A 19,473-nucleotide genomic window follows, 5' to 3' on the forward strand; every position below is an offset into this window, starting at 1 on the left:
TGACCCCCCTGTTTGATCTCCTTCCCACTCTTTACTCTATGTCACTTGACACTTTTGTCCCCATGAAATTCATGGGTAAAATAACAGACTTAAGGCCACCAGTTTTTGGTAATAGAAACCTTACAGTTCTGAGTTTCAGGTACTTATTCACTTCTGAAAACATAATTATGAAGACCCTAAAACTTATAGACATAAGTTTAAAATAAATATTTACAGATTCATAGATTCCGAATTTTTGAATGATGGAGAGGAATTAAATATTTTTTAACAAATTAATGTAACGATTTTGTGGCAAATTTTATACACAAACTATTATTAAAAGTAGAGCATTTTATACAACTTAAAACACACCATGAGGGGATCTTTAAATTTTCCAGCATTTGCCGTGTTGCATATCAGATAATGCTGCTTGGCTTTCCTGTGTTTATTGGGCAGCCTGTCTGCATAATGGCTTCACTCCTCTTATCTGTCACGCTCGATGAGCAGCTTCCCCTAACTGTGCCTGCTTTTTGACACGTCTAAAGGGCTGTTTCTGACATCTTGCCATGCTGCCAGCCACCCCTCCTGCAGTGCTCATGCCAGGCAGGAGGAAAAAGCTGGTGACCTGGCCATCGCCACCCTGCCCTAGGCCACTGCTACCCTGCTGTCAGCAGAACGTCTGTTGGTCTGACGCCATGCCAGGAACTTTGCCTGTCGCAGCTTGTGATGTCACGACAGACACGCTCTCAGACGAGAGTTCTGATTGGCTCTCAGAGTTTGCCTTTCTCGCTTCCTGGGAACCACACTCTCATCAGCTCATAGACATACAAACCTAATTAATTAACCTTCAACTGAATGTGATCTCAACTGCCGATGAGCTGCTTTCGCAGATCTTGCAGAACACAAGAAACACGTCCTCCTCTTTTCTGACATAATCTGAACATTTGTAATTCAAATTTTTACAACTCATCTTTTACTTCCTTTTGTTAATTAGTTACCAGTGCATAAAGTACAAACTTCATTTGTGCAAAGGTTTGCTTGCCAGATCAAAACTAAATTTTCATGTTCGTATACTTGAAGATACACTTTACATGAAACAAAACTGGAAAAAGTTTTCTACATATCAATAGAAGATGCTAATAAATAACTGACATGGCAAATACCCCTTGATCTTTATTCCACAAATAGTCACCAATAAGAGGTTTTAGGTGGGCTACAAATGGCATAAGGTGAAGTCCTCTAGTAGCCCATTTCCTTGCCCCCCCGCCCCCCCGGCTTACATTTATGGTTTGGTCCTACATCCTGTTAAGAGTAGCAGCAGGAGCAGACCATCACATTTGGTGCTCAGCGTGGGGGCGGTTGGTGAGCTGTCATGTTCCAGCTATCCCATGGAGATACACTTCTGCCTCTCCGTGAAGATTTGGTGTTTTCTCATTTGCATTTGCTAATGAGATCCTGTTTGCATGACTTTATACTGGAAGGCTATCTCTCTGAATATCTCTTTGCAAATATAGAAGGAGGATGAAGACCTATTTATTTAACATCCATTAATCAATTAGTCCTGTTGAGATTAAGGATAACTTTTTCTGGAGAGATTGCCAAGGGAGCAGTGTTATGGTAATGCAATGTTGCACATAAGGACAACGACACATTCAAAAAATATCTTATTAATTACAGTAAAATTATAAATATTTGTGAGTGATCTTCTCATTCATAAACTTTTGGATTGTAACACAGGAACCACATTGACATTCTGAGGTATCACCTACAGTGAGAGTCACCAGTGAAGCAACAGTTGTAACAACTTCACAGTGATACTGTAAAAGCACTCACGCTGGCATTCAACAACAGCAAAGGGCAATTTATGTGATCATGTGTCTTCTGAAGCTTATTCAAAAGCAAAAATACATGCATTTATTTTTCTGTCTGTCTTTGCTACAAGAGAGCATACCATTTCACTGATGACCAAAGTGTCTGAGCCTGCCCTTGACAGTTCATCCTGATCACAACTTCACAGAGGATATTCATCTTCCTAGAAGCTTTCCTCAGCCAAGACCCATGACTCCCAAAATCACTTGTCTGAAGGGAAGTTTTAGAAGTCTCGTGCCAATTAGGGCAAGTTCAGAGCACTTACTCGTTATCACCCAATCTGTACTGTTAAGATTTCCTGCCCACCAATCTGTCAGTGTCAGCAGCCCCCGAAAAAACAGTCACAGCTCCATCTCAGGTCACAATTAAGAGCTATTGCACTGCTAAAACCAAGCTGATTGTCAGAGACAGCAATGCATTTAGGGCCATATAACAAGCAAAAAGTGTTATGAATACACCTTTAAAAAGTTTTGAACATGTGCTAGGGTTACAAACCAAAATGGACAATAGGAATTCACATGTGATCTCTAATACATCCTCTGCTGCCATTACATACTTTACTGAAATTTTACAAAAAGTTGACTTCCATACATAAAAATATGAAAAAGACATGTTTAATGCCAGTACAGCACTGACAAAATTAAATACAGCACAGCGTTTTTTGTTTCATGTTCAATGTTTTTTGTCTTTTCAGTTCAGTTACAGTTGTATTGAATATCATGTCACTTGGAATAGTGACTTGGTGAAGGACCGCTGCACGCCTTCATATTTTTATTACAGCAGTGTATATTGTCCAATAAAAGTCTGTCTTTTGCAAGACTTGCAAACTTGGACAGGTTTTCTAGAAATGCCTGCATGATAGTGACAACGCCTGCCACTTCCCTCCACACATTTTTGACCTCTGGTATTGTAAATGCAAACGTGAAATGGTTTCTTTTTCATTTTAACTGTCACTAGGGCACCTCTGAGTCTTAACAAAGCAACTCCACTGAACCACCACTCAGCCTGTTAGTTCGCCAAATGATATAAACCACAAAATATCTCTTTTGATTTCTGAGAGTTTTCACTAAAAATATTGCAAATATTTACTTCTGGGTTGGAATAATCTGAGTAATCACTTGGAGATATTTCTACAAACTTCATCTGAACATCACATCATGTTATTAAGACAACAATGTAAGTCGACTGCTCCCTCTTTCCCATCTTTTTCTTTTTATATCTTTATATATATGAAAACAAGATTAAACGAGAATACCTGTTCATTTGCTGTGTTCTGTCATTCACTGTTCTATCTATACTGGTCCCCACACAGAGCACACATAGAGATTTAATAGATCTACATATATTGACCCAGCAGTAATAAAGCATCAGTATATTAAGCCAGCAATAGCAAAAGAACAAATAGATTCTCTGTATTGTTTAGAAGAGTGTCCCTCTCTCCAGTGGGGTGTTAAAAATATTTTCTGCATTATGTCCTCTCTTTGAGCAGATAGGCAGGACCCTGAGTGTTTTTTTTTTCTTATACAGGGAATCTGCTGACTGTGGTATCACATTATGATTAACAATTTAACTACAATCCCCTTCTTTCCCATTGTTATTCTACAGATGACTGAGAATAAGAGCGAAATGCCAGTGACGGCACACAGGCTTCATTAGATTCATTGATTGATTTATTGTTTTCCATGGTTGTAATCACTTCCCCCAAGGTAATTTGTAAGCTCTTTATAGTTCAGAGGTATAAGCCTGAGAGTTAATTAATCGGCTTTGTTTAGAACTTTGGAAGTAGAAACGCCCATCTGAATTAGTAATTGCTCGGAAGGCAACAGTCCCCATGACTGAGAATCCTTTGTTTATTACTACAGATCAAAACTAAGCAGGTAAACAGACCTAATTATGTCTGGATGATTTCTAGATCTTTGAATTTACCTTGATTAACTCTTTTAATTTTCTTCTTGTCAAATACAAATTTCAGATTTTGTTATGTTTCAGAGGACACAGTGTTCAGTATCTTCATTAAAGTTATAAATCCAGTATTAAAAGTTATCATTCAATTTAAAAAATCCAGTCATTGCTCACCAAAAAACAAGGAAACCAACCCTTCATGAACTTTAACACCAAATCAGTTTAAATTGATAAACTGAGATACAATGTTCTTGGATTAGCTACTTTGTCAAAAAATAGTAAAAATAATTGCTCCTCTCAACAGAAGTAAAGTGTTTGATAATACTACTGTTCCGACCCAGATCTTCGCCCTTTGCAGAAGCTGAAGTGACACTCTTGTCCCTGCTCCTCCTCATCCATAAAAACCTTTAATATTGTCTGGCCTTTGTCAGTTTTAATTGAAGTCTCGGCTAGCTATAATTGGCTTTGGATGGTATTTGAATGGGAACTGCTGTTTATGGGTTAAGTGCATCTTAATCAGAGCTTTAATCCAGTCATTAACAGAGAAACATGAGGTGTTGAGAGCAGCAGAGAGAGGTTGATAATTGAGAGGCTCCTTCCTTGCTCCCTGTGCTGTGCTCGGCTGTGTTGCATGTGTGTGTGTGTGTGTTGATGTGTGTGAGTTCATGGAGTAATGCCTGAGAACGTAGCAAGGCAAAATGTAGTAAGAAAAGTACATAAGGACATGCAGTCTATGTAAGAACAGAAGCTTTTCTCTCTTTACTGTGTCTAAGGTTTACCCATTATTGGACAAAAATGCAAGGGATTTTGAAGGTGAATGATTTGCGACATTACTTTCAGCAAACAAAATTCAAAGAGAAAATATTTCAAAAAACAATTTGCTTGATTTCAGGCCATAGATTTGTATTCTGTTGAAAACATACACCACTACTGATAGTAAAAATAGATTGTTATTGTCTACAAAACACGACTCCTCCCTACCCACCTCATTCCTCCCTATTGCTCAGCTGTCACATTCTCACTGAGTTTTTCTCACTGTATATTTTAGCACCTATCCCCAGTGTGAGGTCTGTGTTCTTCCTTATCCCCACCCTTGTCCTGGTCCCCCCCACACACACACACAGTCTATATACATATGTGTGTGTGTGTATTGAATAAACATGCTGCTTTTAGATAGGGTCTTAATTTGCATCATCCTTTGCAAGGTGTACTTTTCACCATTTTTAGTCTAATTTATTATAGAAATACACACACCTACTGATCCTATAAAAGCACTGTCAATTGCTCACAAATTCAGTGCTAGTCACCTTCTCAGAGAGGATCACTGGCAAATAAAACTGGGCTACTAGAGAGGAGGTATATTATCCTCTATGAAAGTATTATATCCAATGTGAATCTGGCATTGGATTTGCTGAATGAGTCCCATCCCCCATCCACTTAATTTGGTGTAAGTATAAAAGCACAAGTAATTTTTCTTCGGGATCAATAAAGTATCTATCTATCTGTCTCTATCTATAAATAATCAAGAGCTATCACTCATGACTTTCATTCAGAATCATAAATTTGTTTTGCGAGATACGCATATGTTGGAAAATATGATTTGTGGAAATTGTGCATGTGCGTTTGTATAGTCTTCACCCTAATATCTGTATATATATATATCTGTATATATATATGTATGTGTCAGGATTAGGCAAGTAATGTTAATTGTTATGGCTAGGCGGTGGTTAAACCTCCAGGAAATGAATGTTAGTCTAAGTAATGACCCCAAAAGTGATGGAAACAAGACTCTCTCTGTGTATGTATGTGTGTGTGTTGCATGTAATTGTGTGTATTATTTTAAGGTGTGAAGGGCCTGATGACAGGATGAATACTGTGGGCCCAGTTTTACCTCTCCACCACACATGACTCTCCATGTGAAAGTGTGAAAACATTTATGAGTCATTTATAGCATGAGAGGACACTTCCTCCAAGGTCAGCGGGTCAGATGTGCACGTGCACACACACACACACACAGATTACTGTCAGCCCAACAGATATCAACATCCCAGATGCTGACACAGAGGACAGAGGATGCAGCACTCTGGCTTCAAGGATTTATTTTATCAGATGAAGTGAGGAAAAGATGTCGTGAAGATCTCTGTGTACTGGATGCAAAAAGTGAGGGTTCAGACAGCTATATCTGTAGCATGACTACACCAAAACATGACTGTCTGACTGTAGGGAGTGAAGACATACTGGCATCTGAAAACTGCCTTTGTACATTTAAAATTCACAGATGTGATTTTATTTGAGCGCACACATAAGCACACTCTCTCTCACACACACACTGATGCACATACATCGTTACTTCTGAAATGTTATAAAAACTTCTCTTTTATCCATTAAAAAAACTATCGATCTTGTGCTTTGCCTTCTCTACTTGATGGGTTTTTTTCCTGTCATAATGGAAAGTCTCCCTGGCCATTTCTTCAGCCTATTCTTCATTTGGAGTAATTATAGATGGAGAGGTAAAAGATGTTTTTTTCCTTTCTTTTCTTTTCTCCTTCCAAGCTATCTTCCTCTCTCCTGCATGCATTCAGAGGAGCTCTCACCACTGCATTCTTATTAGGGACACATCTGAAAGGCTCCCGCAGCATGTGGTGTCCTCTGGCCATCCACTATGGCAGCTTTTTGTTAGCATTAACAAGCCAAGCAACCAAGGATAGCTTTTCAACAGGTACAAACTTTTCTTTTTAGATAATTAAGCACATTCAGACACTGTGCAGTGTGGGCAATGTGGGTACAGAAGCCTAGAGAGGATCATATACTAGAGAAAAGGACAGAGAAAGGGGAGAGAGATGGAGAAAAAACTTGATTGAAAGACAAGATGTTCTCTTTGGTGTTGTTTAGTGCTAGTGGATTCTATACCAAACTCCTATTCAAATGGTGTGGTCTTCATTTCTGCTCTCCCTGTTGTCCTCATCTCTGTCCTCTTCATCTTTTCATCAAGGTGGACCATGTAATGAGGAAAAACTCTGGTCATTGTGGAGTGGTCAGAGGTTTGCCGCCTTAATGAATGGGAGAAACACAAGAAGGGCTGAATGCTCTCCCTTGTTCCTGTTTGCCTTGCCGCAAAAGCCCCAGGATGCCTCCTGAAGAAGGCCTCCTCCATCCATTCCTGTCTCGTCTCTTGTTAAAGGGGGCATAAAGCGAAGGCAGAGGGGAAAAGTAATTTTCTTCTCATGTCTCTCCATTCTTTTGGTGGGTTTCTTCCACTTTTTGCTGTGTACTTTCATAAAGCTTATAATTATCTTGGCGAGAGCCCCTCAAGTGAGAACGAATGGGGTCTTTGTACCCTTTTCTCTTCAGCCCTCTCCTGTTTCTAGGAAGAAGGAACTCATATTAACATTTGCTCCTACCATTTTACTGATGCAGAGAGAAAGCCAGATGTGCCTACAAAAAAACCCTTTAAATAACTTAATTTTACAAATGTATTTTCAGAATCACCATTGATCATGTCAGGAAAGACAGGAGGATACTGCAGTCACTGGAGGAACTCATAATCTCATACTTTATGCTTACTTCATATTAACTCGAGCATTTCTATCAGTGGAACTGTTCAAACATATATGTGTCTGTTATGTCCCGCACAACTATGTGCCACTGTCACTACCACTAATCTTACTGTATTGCCCCTCCTTTTGTCTTTAAATGTATAGAGCTCCAGGAATACACACAGTACAAGAACAACCACAGGCTGATCAGACATGACAATAACAACATCTTTACTAACCTGACAGCAGAGATCAAAGGTTTACGGTTAAACTCTCCCCCTCCATCATCTATGCAAACCATACTTCTGCTCACCTACCCCTCCCTCAGTCCCTGTGACCTCCATCCCCAAGTCTTCTGGCTGATTACTCTTAATGTAATTTTAATTAAAAACTGTGGTGTCAAAGGGTTTAGCCTGCCTGAGAAGCGGGTGCAGATTGTGGCACAGTGGCAGACCCCTTCACTTGCTTGAGAGGAAATGCATCCTGACATTGCTCGGGTGGTGCCAACACAACCTGATCCAGATTAAGCAAAAGACTTTCTGGCCCATTTGAATACTGTGGTATAACTTTTTCTTTTCTATAAAGGTGGGCGATCTGCCCAGAGATATTTGTGTTACCTCTCATATTGTTACATCTTTACTACATGTGTTTTATCTATAGGTGTCTGACGTTTTAATTTTGTACAGATCAGTTCCATTAATGCTTCAAATGGGTTGAGTTGGCAGAAGTTGTCATCATCAAAATATGAAAAATCTCAATATCCTACTTACTGGGTAACAGGAATTATGTTATGGAGCTGAGCTATGTATATGAGCAAAATAGGAGAGATTGGTGATATGATAAAAATATGAGATTTTTGGATGATAGTTAAAGGTCATGCTTGCCTTTACCATCAGTGTTTCTAACAAATCCATCACATATCACCATGGTTATTTTAACAGAATGCTGACAGTCTTGCCTAAAACTAATCCGAAACAAAAGCCAGCAAGAAGAAAAGGTGACGCCACCAAGATGTGACTCCCTGATATACTTAGTTGACACTGACAGTCATCACCACTGCCAAATTTCACAGGAGTGACCTGTGGAAGGTGCCCCACAGCAGGGCTCAACAGCAGAGGTCCGCCTGTAGGTTTGTAATCCCCTCACCCTAGCCGTTGGATTATCTGCTCTCCATCGACCCTGAAGAGGCTCCCCGTGGCTGGGCCTTAAACACTCTCTCAAATCTCATCTCGACACCCAATCTGCCGGCTGTACGACATCTTGGAAGTCACTGATATGAAGGAGTGGGGACTCAGGCTGAGGGACTCAGACGAGGAAAACAGAACACACTTCTCTTTCTCGCTATGCCTCTGGTAAACACACAATCTGGTTTAGGCATTGTGTTATCAAAATTAGGTTAGTAGGATCAGTTTTGTTTATATTTTCCTCTCTGGTAAGATCTGTCACATTAATTGTTGCAAACAAAAAAATTATCCTGGACACATTAACAGTACTTTTGGATTCTAAATTACTATACTTACACCAAGAATGCACATAAATCATACAACAATGATTGGTTTTCCAGACCTCACAAGTGCAAGTGTCAGTGACCCTTTAACATTCTCTGACAGAGGCCATGTTTTGTGGCTGTCAGTGGACAGTTGGAGGAGCTGGTGGTCGGCCCTGAGCAGTGAGGCGTGTAGTAAGAGGGTTTAACTTTGCTAACCTCCTTCTGCCAGGTTCATGGGCCCTGCTGCTTGGGTAATATTGGATCAGTGTTGGGAGCCCGTGCCCCTGCCATATCAGCCAGCACGCTACCTGGAGTAGTGAGCAGTTTGCACTAGAGCCAACAGGGCTTGATACTCACTTTTGCTCAGACATATTTGAGGAGATTCCTTTTATTTTACAGACTATTAGTTTAAAGGCACACGTTTTTTTCTCTGGTGTTTTCTATCTTTTCTATCTATCTTTCTATCTAAAAGCTGCTCTTGTTTCAGAACAAAACAACTTATGTTATTGTTTCAGTGGTTGATTTTCTCACATAGTAAGTCAGGGAATAAGTAGTACCTGATAGTTCTATGACTATTACATTATGGTTTTTGTTCAAATTATAAAACCCAAATAGGATTCACACTTGCATTACATAACCATGCGGTGTATTTGTGTTTTTTGCAGCATTTCTGTGAAAACTGTAGTCAAACAGTAATTTAAGGGAGGAGAAAGGTTTGTATTCTTTGAGTAAAGGGTGAGCATGATGAAAGTCTGTCAACAGGCCAAGCTGTGGGCGACACAGTTACAGAAGAATGCAGGCTGGAGCATTGAATGTTACCATATACAATAAAAACACACTTAATATTCTGTTTCCCAATAATATAGTTGTTATTTTTTCTTATGAAGAATATCCATAAATTGGGAAAATTATGAAGTACTTTAAACACGTATTGAATCATCACAACCGTTACTGTCATTGTTTAGTTTGTGCATGTCTCTTGGTCAAAATTACTGCTTTTAGAATTATGTGATTGTATTTTTCCATTTATTTTTACTGTGTGTGACGAATTGGAAAAAATGTCTTCTCAAAAGAATAAGATTTTCTTTGTAACCCCAAAAAGTAGATGACGCACTCTTATTTCCATTTTCGCACTATTTCCCTCTCATAAGATTTCACCGTTTGGCCTCTGCCATTAATTAGTTGTTTTTGGTTTTTTTTTTATCAAGAAAACATCACTCACATTACATATATCACTAATATAAGTTATACCTGCTAGCTGTAGGATGAAACATATCAAATAGAGCTCATATTCTGTCAAGCATTCTAAACATATTAAAATATAATTTTTCTCATATTTGGTTCAGTGGTTGTGCAATCATTCGCATGAGCTCCACTTGGCTCTGTTGCAGAAATTTGGCTAGTGCTGCAGTTTGGGGAGATCTGCTGATATTAAAATCTGCAGATTCCCACCTGGTGTCAGGAGGGATGGAAACAGAAGAGTGTGCTGTCTGGGAGGTGTTTGGTTGGGCTTGGAGCTGTGTGTGTCCATCTGTCTTTATGTGTCTAAGTCTAAGGTACATAACAAAACAAACTCAAAAACACAGCGCATAGGTGAAGCCCTCTGATCTCGGTTTGTTCGTTAAAGTCCTTTTCTACTTGTTGAAATTATTGTTTTTTTTCTCTTCAGGCCTTTGATTTACCGATCAAAAAGTCTGCTCCTCCTTAGAAGAGAGTCGCAGCTTTAGCCTTACAAGGTCAGAGAGCTGTGAGAATGTCAGGTAAAAAGGCAAAAGATTCACTATACCCCCTCTGCTGATGGTGTGTGTGGGTGAGTGTGAATAGTGAAGGCGCACTATGTGTATGTGTATATGTGTGGTTTGGATGTGGAGGTGGGTATCTCACGCCTGTTTTTTTACTGTAGTCTATAGTCTGTCTGTATGTGTGAAGCTTGTCTTCAAGGTAAGTGTTTATGTGTGTGTGGGTACCTGTCGCTTTGACTGAACAGGTGGGTCCTCTTAGCATGGGATCTAGACAACCAGTTCGCCACACAACTGACTGTGGTCAGGCTCACTGTGCTTAGCTTGCAGTCTGTGGTGCAGGCTCAGATACATTGTGGTTGGATGTCAATGTACTTTCAGTGGAGTATTCTTTCACCGTTCTGGCCCTTTTCCACTCATACCAGTTGGTCCAAATAGCATATTTTATTGTATATTGTTTTGCATGAAATAGTACATTAAGTCTTGCAAAACTAAAACTATAATAATTTCACTATACACTGGAATAACTGGATGCTAAAAATATAATAGCTTACAGCTGTGTTACTTCTGTAGACCAAAATACATGCTGGCATTAACAAGAAATTAATGCAATAATAACTTTAATAATAATAAAATGTAGATAAATTCCATGTAATCATGGTAATGAAAGGAAACACTAAATTCACTAAACTGAGAGAGTGGAAAAATACACAAGAACACCGTACTATATGATTCTTTGCATGAAATACAATGTAGCTCCCCAATCAACAGCTCTCTGACATACCAGTTTGAAGGTGAGAGCTTTCAGCCAGTACTCTGTAGGACTATTGCCTCGTGTTAAGGTGTAACTGTGTGGTGCATCCAGGAGGAAACAGCAATACAGCTGATGTCTTTTTGTGGCAAACTATACTAGTCATTACTTTCATTGTTATTAAATTATGATTGGAGATGTCTTTAATACAATGGGTCTTTCACAATTGTAAATCACTAAAATAAAGGAACAAACTACCATAGAGCTAAAATGCCACCTCTCTGACATTAATTGTTTATATATTACATACTGTATTACATATTAGGCATGACAGGCTTCTCGGGTGCATGTGACTCTGGGATTTGTAGTGTTTTACGCCGCCTATACGTCAGCGGAAGTGTTTTGAGCGTACGCGAGCTAGGTCACATTGGTTCACTTTTCCAATGTTTTGAGAAACAAAACCGCAATGGAGGCAGCTAACGCAGGTATCAAAAGTTTCTGCTTGCTTAAATGCTTGTCATATCTAACCTAACATAAAGATAGCTGTTAGCCAAGTACTCAAGATGACGTGCATCGCCCTGTACAGCTTTCAGGAAATACTGCTAAATATTATGTGGACTCGTGTAGCTAACGTTCGCTAACGTTACGCAAATCCTTTCTCCCTTACCTTACCTAGCACTGCTTAAAGTCAAATCGTCACTGATTCTTCGTGTGTCCTTTGGGTTTTATGTTCACCACCTTCTTCAGTTGTCTAAAAGCTGAATTTATGTGCATTATGTCGTCTGTATGGTTAATGATTAACTGTGACGATGCACCCCCAGGATGGGTCTCGTGTGAGTGCTGAAGCAAAGGTCTCTGTATTCATTTCGTTTACATAGTAAAAGTATTAATACCACACAAGTAAAGTAATATGTCACAAATAAATGTTTTACATTAAAAATGAAATTTACTGTTGTAGCTGATTGAAGTGGAGCTGTTTTTGTTTTGCACAGGACTACAGCTTTTTATTTTCATTCTCCGTTAATATAAGGATTATTTTCTCCATTGACTGACTGATTGGTAAGGTTTGTAAAAATTGTGAATGTAGTGAGATATGCAGTCACAATGACAGTCACCCAGAGCCCAAAGTGACACTTTGTAGCGCTTGTTTTGTACAAATAATAGTCCATGCTTAAAAATGAATACAAATAAAAGGAAAAGCACCAAATCCTCACATTCAGGAAGCTGGAACCACAAAATGTTTCTACAGCTTTACATTATTAATGACGTAAACAATTGCTACAGTAGTTGCCAATTGATTTTTTGTTAGCCTATTAATTAATTAATTAATTAATTTAGCTGTACTTGTATTGTTGGGTAGCTCATAAAAAAACATATTTTATGTATGTCATACACAGAAATCTCTTTATGAAAAGTAACGAATACACTTTACGGACAAAGGTATTGGGACATCTGACCATTACACCGACCAGGAATGTAATGGAAGCGGTAACAGCTTCCAGTCTTATAATTTTTGCCCATTCCTGCAGTGGACCTTTGTGAGGTCAGGCACTGCTTTGTGCACTGAGGCACTATTCATGCTGGAATAGAAAAGGGCCTTCCTCAAACTGTTGCCACAAAGTTTAAAGCACAGCATTGTCCAAAATGTCTTGGTATGCTGATGCATTAAGATTTCCTTTCACTGGAAGTAAGGCTTGTAGCTAGACCGCTGAAACACAGTCAGTACTTTTGTCTGTGTAGAGTATATTACTTTGCTAATAGTAGAACTGTCAGATAATTGTGGTGGAGTAGTGGTAGAAAGTGGCATGAAAAGAAATGACTCAAGTACCTCAGACTTCTACATGAATACAGTGCCAGAATAAAGATATTCACTCACATCCCACCACTGCCATATAAGAGGCATTGGCTAGTGTTGACGCTGACTGTGGTTCTCACGGTTTACATGTGGCTCTGTCTTTCTTATTGCCCTGCTTACTCAGAGGAGATCCATCTGAGGCATGTGGAGAAGGATGTCCTAATCCCCAAGTTGATGAGGGAGAAAGCGAAGGAGCGCTGTGCTGAGAAAGTTGAAGGTGAGTGTGTGAGCATGTGCGCTTATGTGCACATCCTTGGTATTGTGCATACTGCCTCTCTGATAGATAGATAGATAGATACTTTATTGATCCTGAGGGAAATTCAATCTGGGATGTCTTATTAGAGGTGTGTCATCCTTACCAAAGTCAGAAGGTTTCACAGTTACATTCATTAATATATTTGGCCGTCAAAAAGAACTGGAGATCTTTCTGGCCTGCCTGTATACCTTTGAATCTGTAATGAAAGTAGAGAAAAGTTAGATATGGCTCTCAAAGAGAGTTTCTCAACAACACCGACTAATCAATGAAATCCTATGACTTTTTGTGAGCCAGGTACTTTATTATGTGAACATAATCAAGTTATGTTATTTGTAATGTTTAGTTGACCCAACAGTCCCTTATTTTTGGAAAAGAAGACACCTTTACATTTTACAGCAGGAAAGGCATACATAAATAATGAAATTACAGATGGCTGAATTCCATTTAGCTGCTTTAGTTTCAGGGTCCTGGTTTTGTGCATGTTTGCTCACTGTCACAACTTACTATGAACCATGAATAGAACCGATCCATTGCTCCACCTCTGCTTTTCCCACTATGACAAGGCAAAATATTACCTGTGAAAAAGGCCAGTTGTTTCAGTGTGAGTGGACAAAGGATTAGTCTCCTCTCAGCATAACTCCATAAAAATTAACAGCACCACAAAATACATCCTCTAATATGACCTTGATGTTGAATGTTTGACGCTTTATGGCTTAACTGTTTTCCAACACTTCATGAGTCCTCAGTTTCTCTGAATTGAGTAAGAGACCAGTTCCCATGCTCTTGCTACTTTGTCTGCAAGGAAAAGGTGTCTGCAGCTTTGCTCGTGCCCTGTCTACTGCAGCAACACATCAACCAGATAATGACTAGGTTATGTGGTTTCTAGAAATCTGATGACAGCCTATATGAAATGGCATGTACTGCTCACTCGTGGAACCAGTGCGCATGCAGCCTGAGGTGATGAGGCAGACAGTGGCTGTGTGGGTAGTGGAAACCCCCCTCACATCACTTGCATCTCGTCCCACTCATTTTCACACCTTCGTGCCTGCCCTCTATCAGTTTGTGTCTTGATACCTGCATGAGTACCTGTGATTATGTTTTACAAAGCATGTAAAAGAAAACAAAACATGAAAAAAAAAAGAGTGTGTTTTCCTGTGGTGTTGGTCTCTGCATATATGCCTGAACACCCCACGGTTATATGTTGTAGGCTTTGTTGTTGAAGCAAACAAGTACCACTGACTTGTACACAACATTTTTGAAGTTTGGATTTTTTTCTATTGCATTGATGATTCATGTCAGAATTCTCACTTGTCTTTCAGAATCAAACTATTGAGTATATGAACAATCCACATACTCAATTAGCAACCACATCCATCAGGTCTGTACCTGGATCCCTACATCCAAAATATGGAAGGAAAACAACTCTTAGTTTTGCCGATGACAGTGACATTTCAAATTACCGTTTCATTGTACATTACTTTCATTTGTCATAAATACACAAATTTTGCAGTAAATCTATATATTTGTTTTCTGTCATAACTAAATATGTAGTAGAGGTTCACACCTTATATGTTCCTCTAAAGGTCCAAGTCTCCTTACACGTTTGAGCCCCTAGCTTCTGCTTTCTACTAACTGCCGAGCTACACTTCTGCATCTTTAAAAATGGCAAACTAAACTGCTTGAAGTGAAGGTGTCTTCATACCTTTCTTTAGAAGGGCCTCTTCTGACATAAAGCTAGTCTCATAGATTTGCGTTTTGGTGCAGCTGTGATCAAAAAGGCAACCTTCTGCAGCTTCTATTGGTACCATGGGACAGGGATGAGGCGTTTGCTGATTAGATTAGTCGCACTGTTCTGCTTCTCTAAATTGGTTTTGCCATTGTTTTTTTTTTCCTCCACATCTGCATCTTGATGAAAGTGTCTGTGTGATTTCCATACTGATGCCATTGATAAAGGTAATTATGATGTCAGTTGTTTGGAAGGGGACATGGCAAGGCAGTGTTTTTAATTAAATCCTTGAGATAGGGCTTGCTAACAAGGTGAAGACTCAGAGTCTTCAACACCTTGTTCACAATGAGGACCTTGCACGTGTAATCTAGAATACACCACTAGCCCGGGCACAGTGTCACTGATACCGCTTTGTGGAAGGGATTTTCATGTCTTTCTCACTGACCAATAGGACTTGGTAGATGAAGAAGTCCACATACCAAGTACAACAACAGTATTTTTTACTGGCCAAAGGTGATCCATTGGTTTTTTTTTCCCCAGTGTGCTTGTGAGATAGTAAAGTATTACACTGAATACAAACTTAAAAAAGAGGCCAGAGAAGTTGTTTTTACATATTGATCAAAATAAACCCAAATATAACTCAAGAAGTCTTGATCTCAAAATGTTACTGTAGTTATTTGCTATTAAATGTACTTAAGGATAAAACAAAGTAAAATTTGAAGGTTTTGTAACTCTGTCACATTCTTAACCAGTTATTATTTTAACCAGCTTAAACCTTCTCATGTGAGTCCTTGCTCTCTAATGTATGCATGTATTGCGTGTGGTGCACCCATAAATGACACCAAAAATAAATAGACTTCTTTATTACATGACTATTTTGGTGCAAATACATACCCGCCAATGTGGTAGACAGCCTTTGACCGTCTTATATGTTGTATGTACATTATTTTTAACTAAGCCTCTTTGTGCCTTTTACACATGGCTTAATATAATTAACATACACTATATAAACAGAAGTATTGGGACAGATTTGAGACTAGAGTTGGTCTGCTGTTTGCTGCTATAACAGCTTCCACTCTTCTGGGAAGACTTTCCACAAGATTTCAAGTGTTTCTGTGGGAATTTTTGCCCTTTCATGCAGTAGAGCATTTGTGAGGTCAGGCCATGATCAGGTCATGTTGGATGAAAAGACCTGACTTGCAATCTTCATCCTGTTTGATGGGGTTGAGGTCAGGGCTCTGTGCAGGTCAGTCAAGTTCTTCTACTCTAAACACATCCAGCCATGTCTTTATGGACCTTACTTTGCGTACTGTGGCACAGTCATGCTGGAATAGAAAAGGGCCTTCCCCAAACCCCTGAAAAACATCCCCATACCCTATAGCCCCATGTTCCAATGCTTTTGTCCATATAGTGTATTTACAAACTTGCAATTGTTCTCAGAGCAATCTGTTAAGGTTGTCTAGAAGTCACAATATGATGTAATCCACTGGCCCCTTTCGTTGTATTATCCGTGACAGACACATGGGTGAGATGAAGAAGTCATTCTGGTCTTGACCCTCCAGTGTACACAAGCTCTGTCTGACGGGGTTGTTGTACCACCTTTGCATGGGGCAGAGATGCAGTAGAATTGGGGGTGTGACTGCTGAACATCCTGGGTCATGTCTGGACGCTCAAACTTGCCACAAGATGAAAGACTGCGATGTTAAAGCTGCTGTCATGTATCTTGTGAAAATGTGACGAGCTAGGGACAGACTGAAGGAAAGGACAGACAATTGATATGCATGATATTTAAAGGCAAAGTGAAGGAATACTCTGTGTTCTGGGTAATGGACCTTTAGCGTACATGTAAAGTATAATTTTACATACCCCCCCCCAAAATGACAGTTCAGTTCAGAGATATAGACTTATTCACTATATATATTGCCTCTAGCAGTCAGGAAGGAATGAAACAGAAGCCAATGTGTAAACTGGGTGACCACAGACACAACCATTCTGTGGCCAGTACAGCTAAGTTTAGTCCTTGTGCGAAGAAGGAAACATGGGTTTGAGATTAATAAGAGGCATGGCAATGTGACCTCTTGCCAGGTTCCTTCTTGTGGTTGAGTGCCAAGGTGAGGCCCATCTTGGTTTGCTTGTGGCTAATTTTTTTCTTCTCTATGCTTGTACTCAAATAATATACATATATATATATATATATATATATATATATATATATATATACAACATATAGTATAATATATATAAAAATAATATAAAAAGAGAGGTAGGATGTTAATAGATTTGAAGCAACTTCTACTAGGGACATGCTTTTTTTGTGAATTTCCCCATTGTGTGACAATAAAGGAAATCTTATCTTCTGTTAATACATTAATGTCTGATGCATTCTACGTGTTGAGCCTGTTCCTCTTTTTCTGTTAATTTTGCCCTCTCTCTCTCTCTCTCTTCCATCAGCCTTCAACCACTGCTGTAAAGAATCTGGTTTCTTCATGGTATTTAAATGTCGAGCGGAGAATGCTGCGCTGAAGGAATGTCTGACAGTGCAGTGAGTATTTTGCAGTTTCTTCTGCAACACTCACACAGTAAGGTGGCTCTCTGTGTGTTACCACACCAACATCTTTCACATGGGCTTACCCACTCTCTCAGCCACCATCAGTGACCCTCTCAGCTGTTGCCTTTCAAGTCAAGTTGAGTAGTCTCAAAACCACATAATAGGCATGAGTGTGATAGTCAAGGGTACATTTATTTGGTTAAATTAATACTGTACTTTCTGTCATCCACCAGCTACAAGGACCCCGTGTTCTTCGAGGAGTGTAAGCAGGAGTACATCAAAGAGAAACTGGAGTTTCAGAGTACAGGGATCCCAGCAAAGAACAGGACACAAAAAGTCCCAACTAGCATGTAATGAAAAACAAACACCCAAAACAACTTGCCTCCTGTCAAGGTGAAGGTGTAGAGTGTGAGGCTGTGGCCATAACTCCACCCTGCAAGTCCCACACACGCCTAGAATACTTGGTCATCTGGCAGGGTTTATTACTCAGAAAGACACAAGTCTGTGGATTTTATTTAAATTTGAGTGGCATATAATCAAAATAAAGCCTTTTTTTGTTTGTCGCCTTTACATTACATTTACACAATGAGCGTACTGATTGCTAAAAATGCAGAAAGATCTAATCATGGTACAGTAATCTCTTGGACCTGAGATTTTTATTATAGTGCGACACTTCCGCTCTGAAAGTGTGCTGTCATAAATTGAAGGATGTTCTATATCTGGTGGACACTGTGTAGTGTGTTTCTGTAGTACATGCAATGACAGCAAAAGTGTTCATCTGCAGACAAAAGAGTTAGACATGAAAGAGCGTAAGAAGCCTCTGACAGCTAACCCAGCAATGAACAGTATGACCGTGACATGTAATAAAATGTGATATTGTAAATAAAATAATATTCAGCTGTGTTAAAGTGTATCAGTGATATATTGGACAAAACCTGAAATGTTCACAAATGTTACTTGTCCCAGATAACCTTAATGCATTTGTATTCAGTCAAACATGGCTGCTGATGTGAATGACTTTATACAGCTTGAAAAGTTGAGGGTGACTGTTGAAAAATGTTAACAATAAACAACAAAATTTGGTGATATATACTCCCAGGAGTCAGTGATGGCCAGTTCTGAGTACAAGTGTCAGTGAGTTACTGTGAAGTGGTTTAATTGTTACACATAACAAAGTGTAGTCATCTCCTAGTTCTTTGAATATGCTTTTCTCTTATTTTTTGGAGACAGCTGAATTGACTCCATAGTTGTGACCCATGGATGTGACAAGACAGGTGGCTGAGATTATTAACACATAGATTCATCCTGGGGATGAATAAAGTATCTATCTATCTATCTATCTATCTAATTGTAAACAAGGTAGAGGTTTGTCCTAGGTGTACGGTGTGAAATTACAAGTGAACATTAATCTTATGTCATTTATTGAGCCCAAAGGTGCAGTGGGTGATTCTTTAGAAAGATAGACAGGTCGATAAGCCTGATAAAATGTGAACGAGACTCAGTAATCAGACGTCTTTCTGCAAAATTGCCTACCTTACCTTTAAGTAATGACAAATTCCAAGCAATAGAACTTCAAATTGTGTTTTCAGATTGCTTCTCGACATTTAAAAAGATGTTTTCAACTCATAACAGTGTGACTCAGCAAAGCCTCACAGTGAGAAGCTGCAAAACACAAGTCATACTGTTAATTATGTTAGTTAATTGTTAAAGTTCCAAATCTGAAAATCAGTTATTTGATTCAATAGTGTGGAGGCCTTGTGACAGACAGTAGGAATTGTTGCTCTGTTGTAAAGTGTTAAGTGTATCACAAATGTCTCAAAAAT

General features: G+C 39.2%; 1 protein-coding gene across 1 annotated transcript; it reads left to right on the forward strand.

The window, feature by feature from the left end:
* The first annotated feature begins 11,602 nt into the window (after window positions 1-11,602).
* cmc1 (C-x(9)-C motif containing 1) lies at window positions 11,603-18,558 on the forward strand. Its single transcript, XM_046399036.1, has 4 exons — window positions 11,603-11,750; window positions 13,245-13,337; window positions 17,554-17,644; window positions 17,884-18,558. The coding sequence occupies exons 1-4, from the start codon at window positions 11,732-11,734 to the stop codon at window positions 18,002-18,004; spliced, it is 324 nt and encodes a 107-aa protein (XP_046254992.1). The 5' UTR covers window positions 11,603-11,731; the 3' UTR covers window positions 18,005-18,558.
* Window positions 18,559-19,473: the final 915 nt, after the last annotated feature.

This window comes from Scatophagus argus, chromosome 9 (genome assembly GCF_020382885.2).
Source record: "Scatophagus argus isolate fScaArg1 chromosome 9, fScaArg1.pri, whole genome shotgun sequence".
Lineage (NCBI taxonomy): Eukaryota > Metazoa > Chordata > Actinopteri > Scatophagidae > Scatophagus > Scatophagus argus.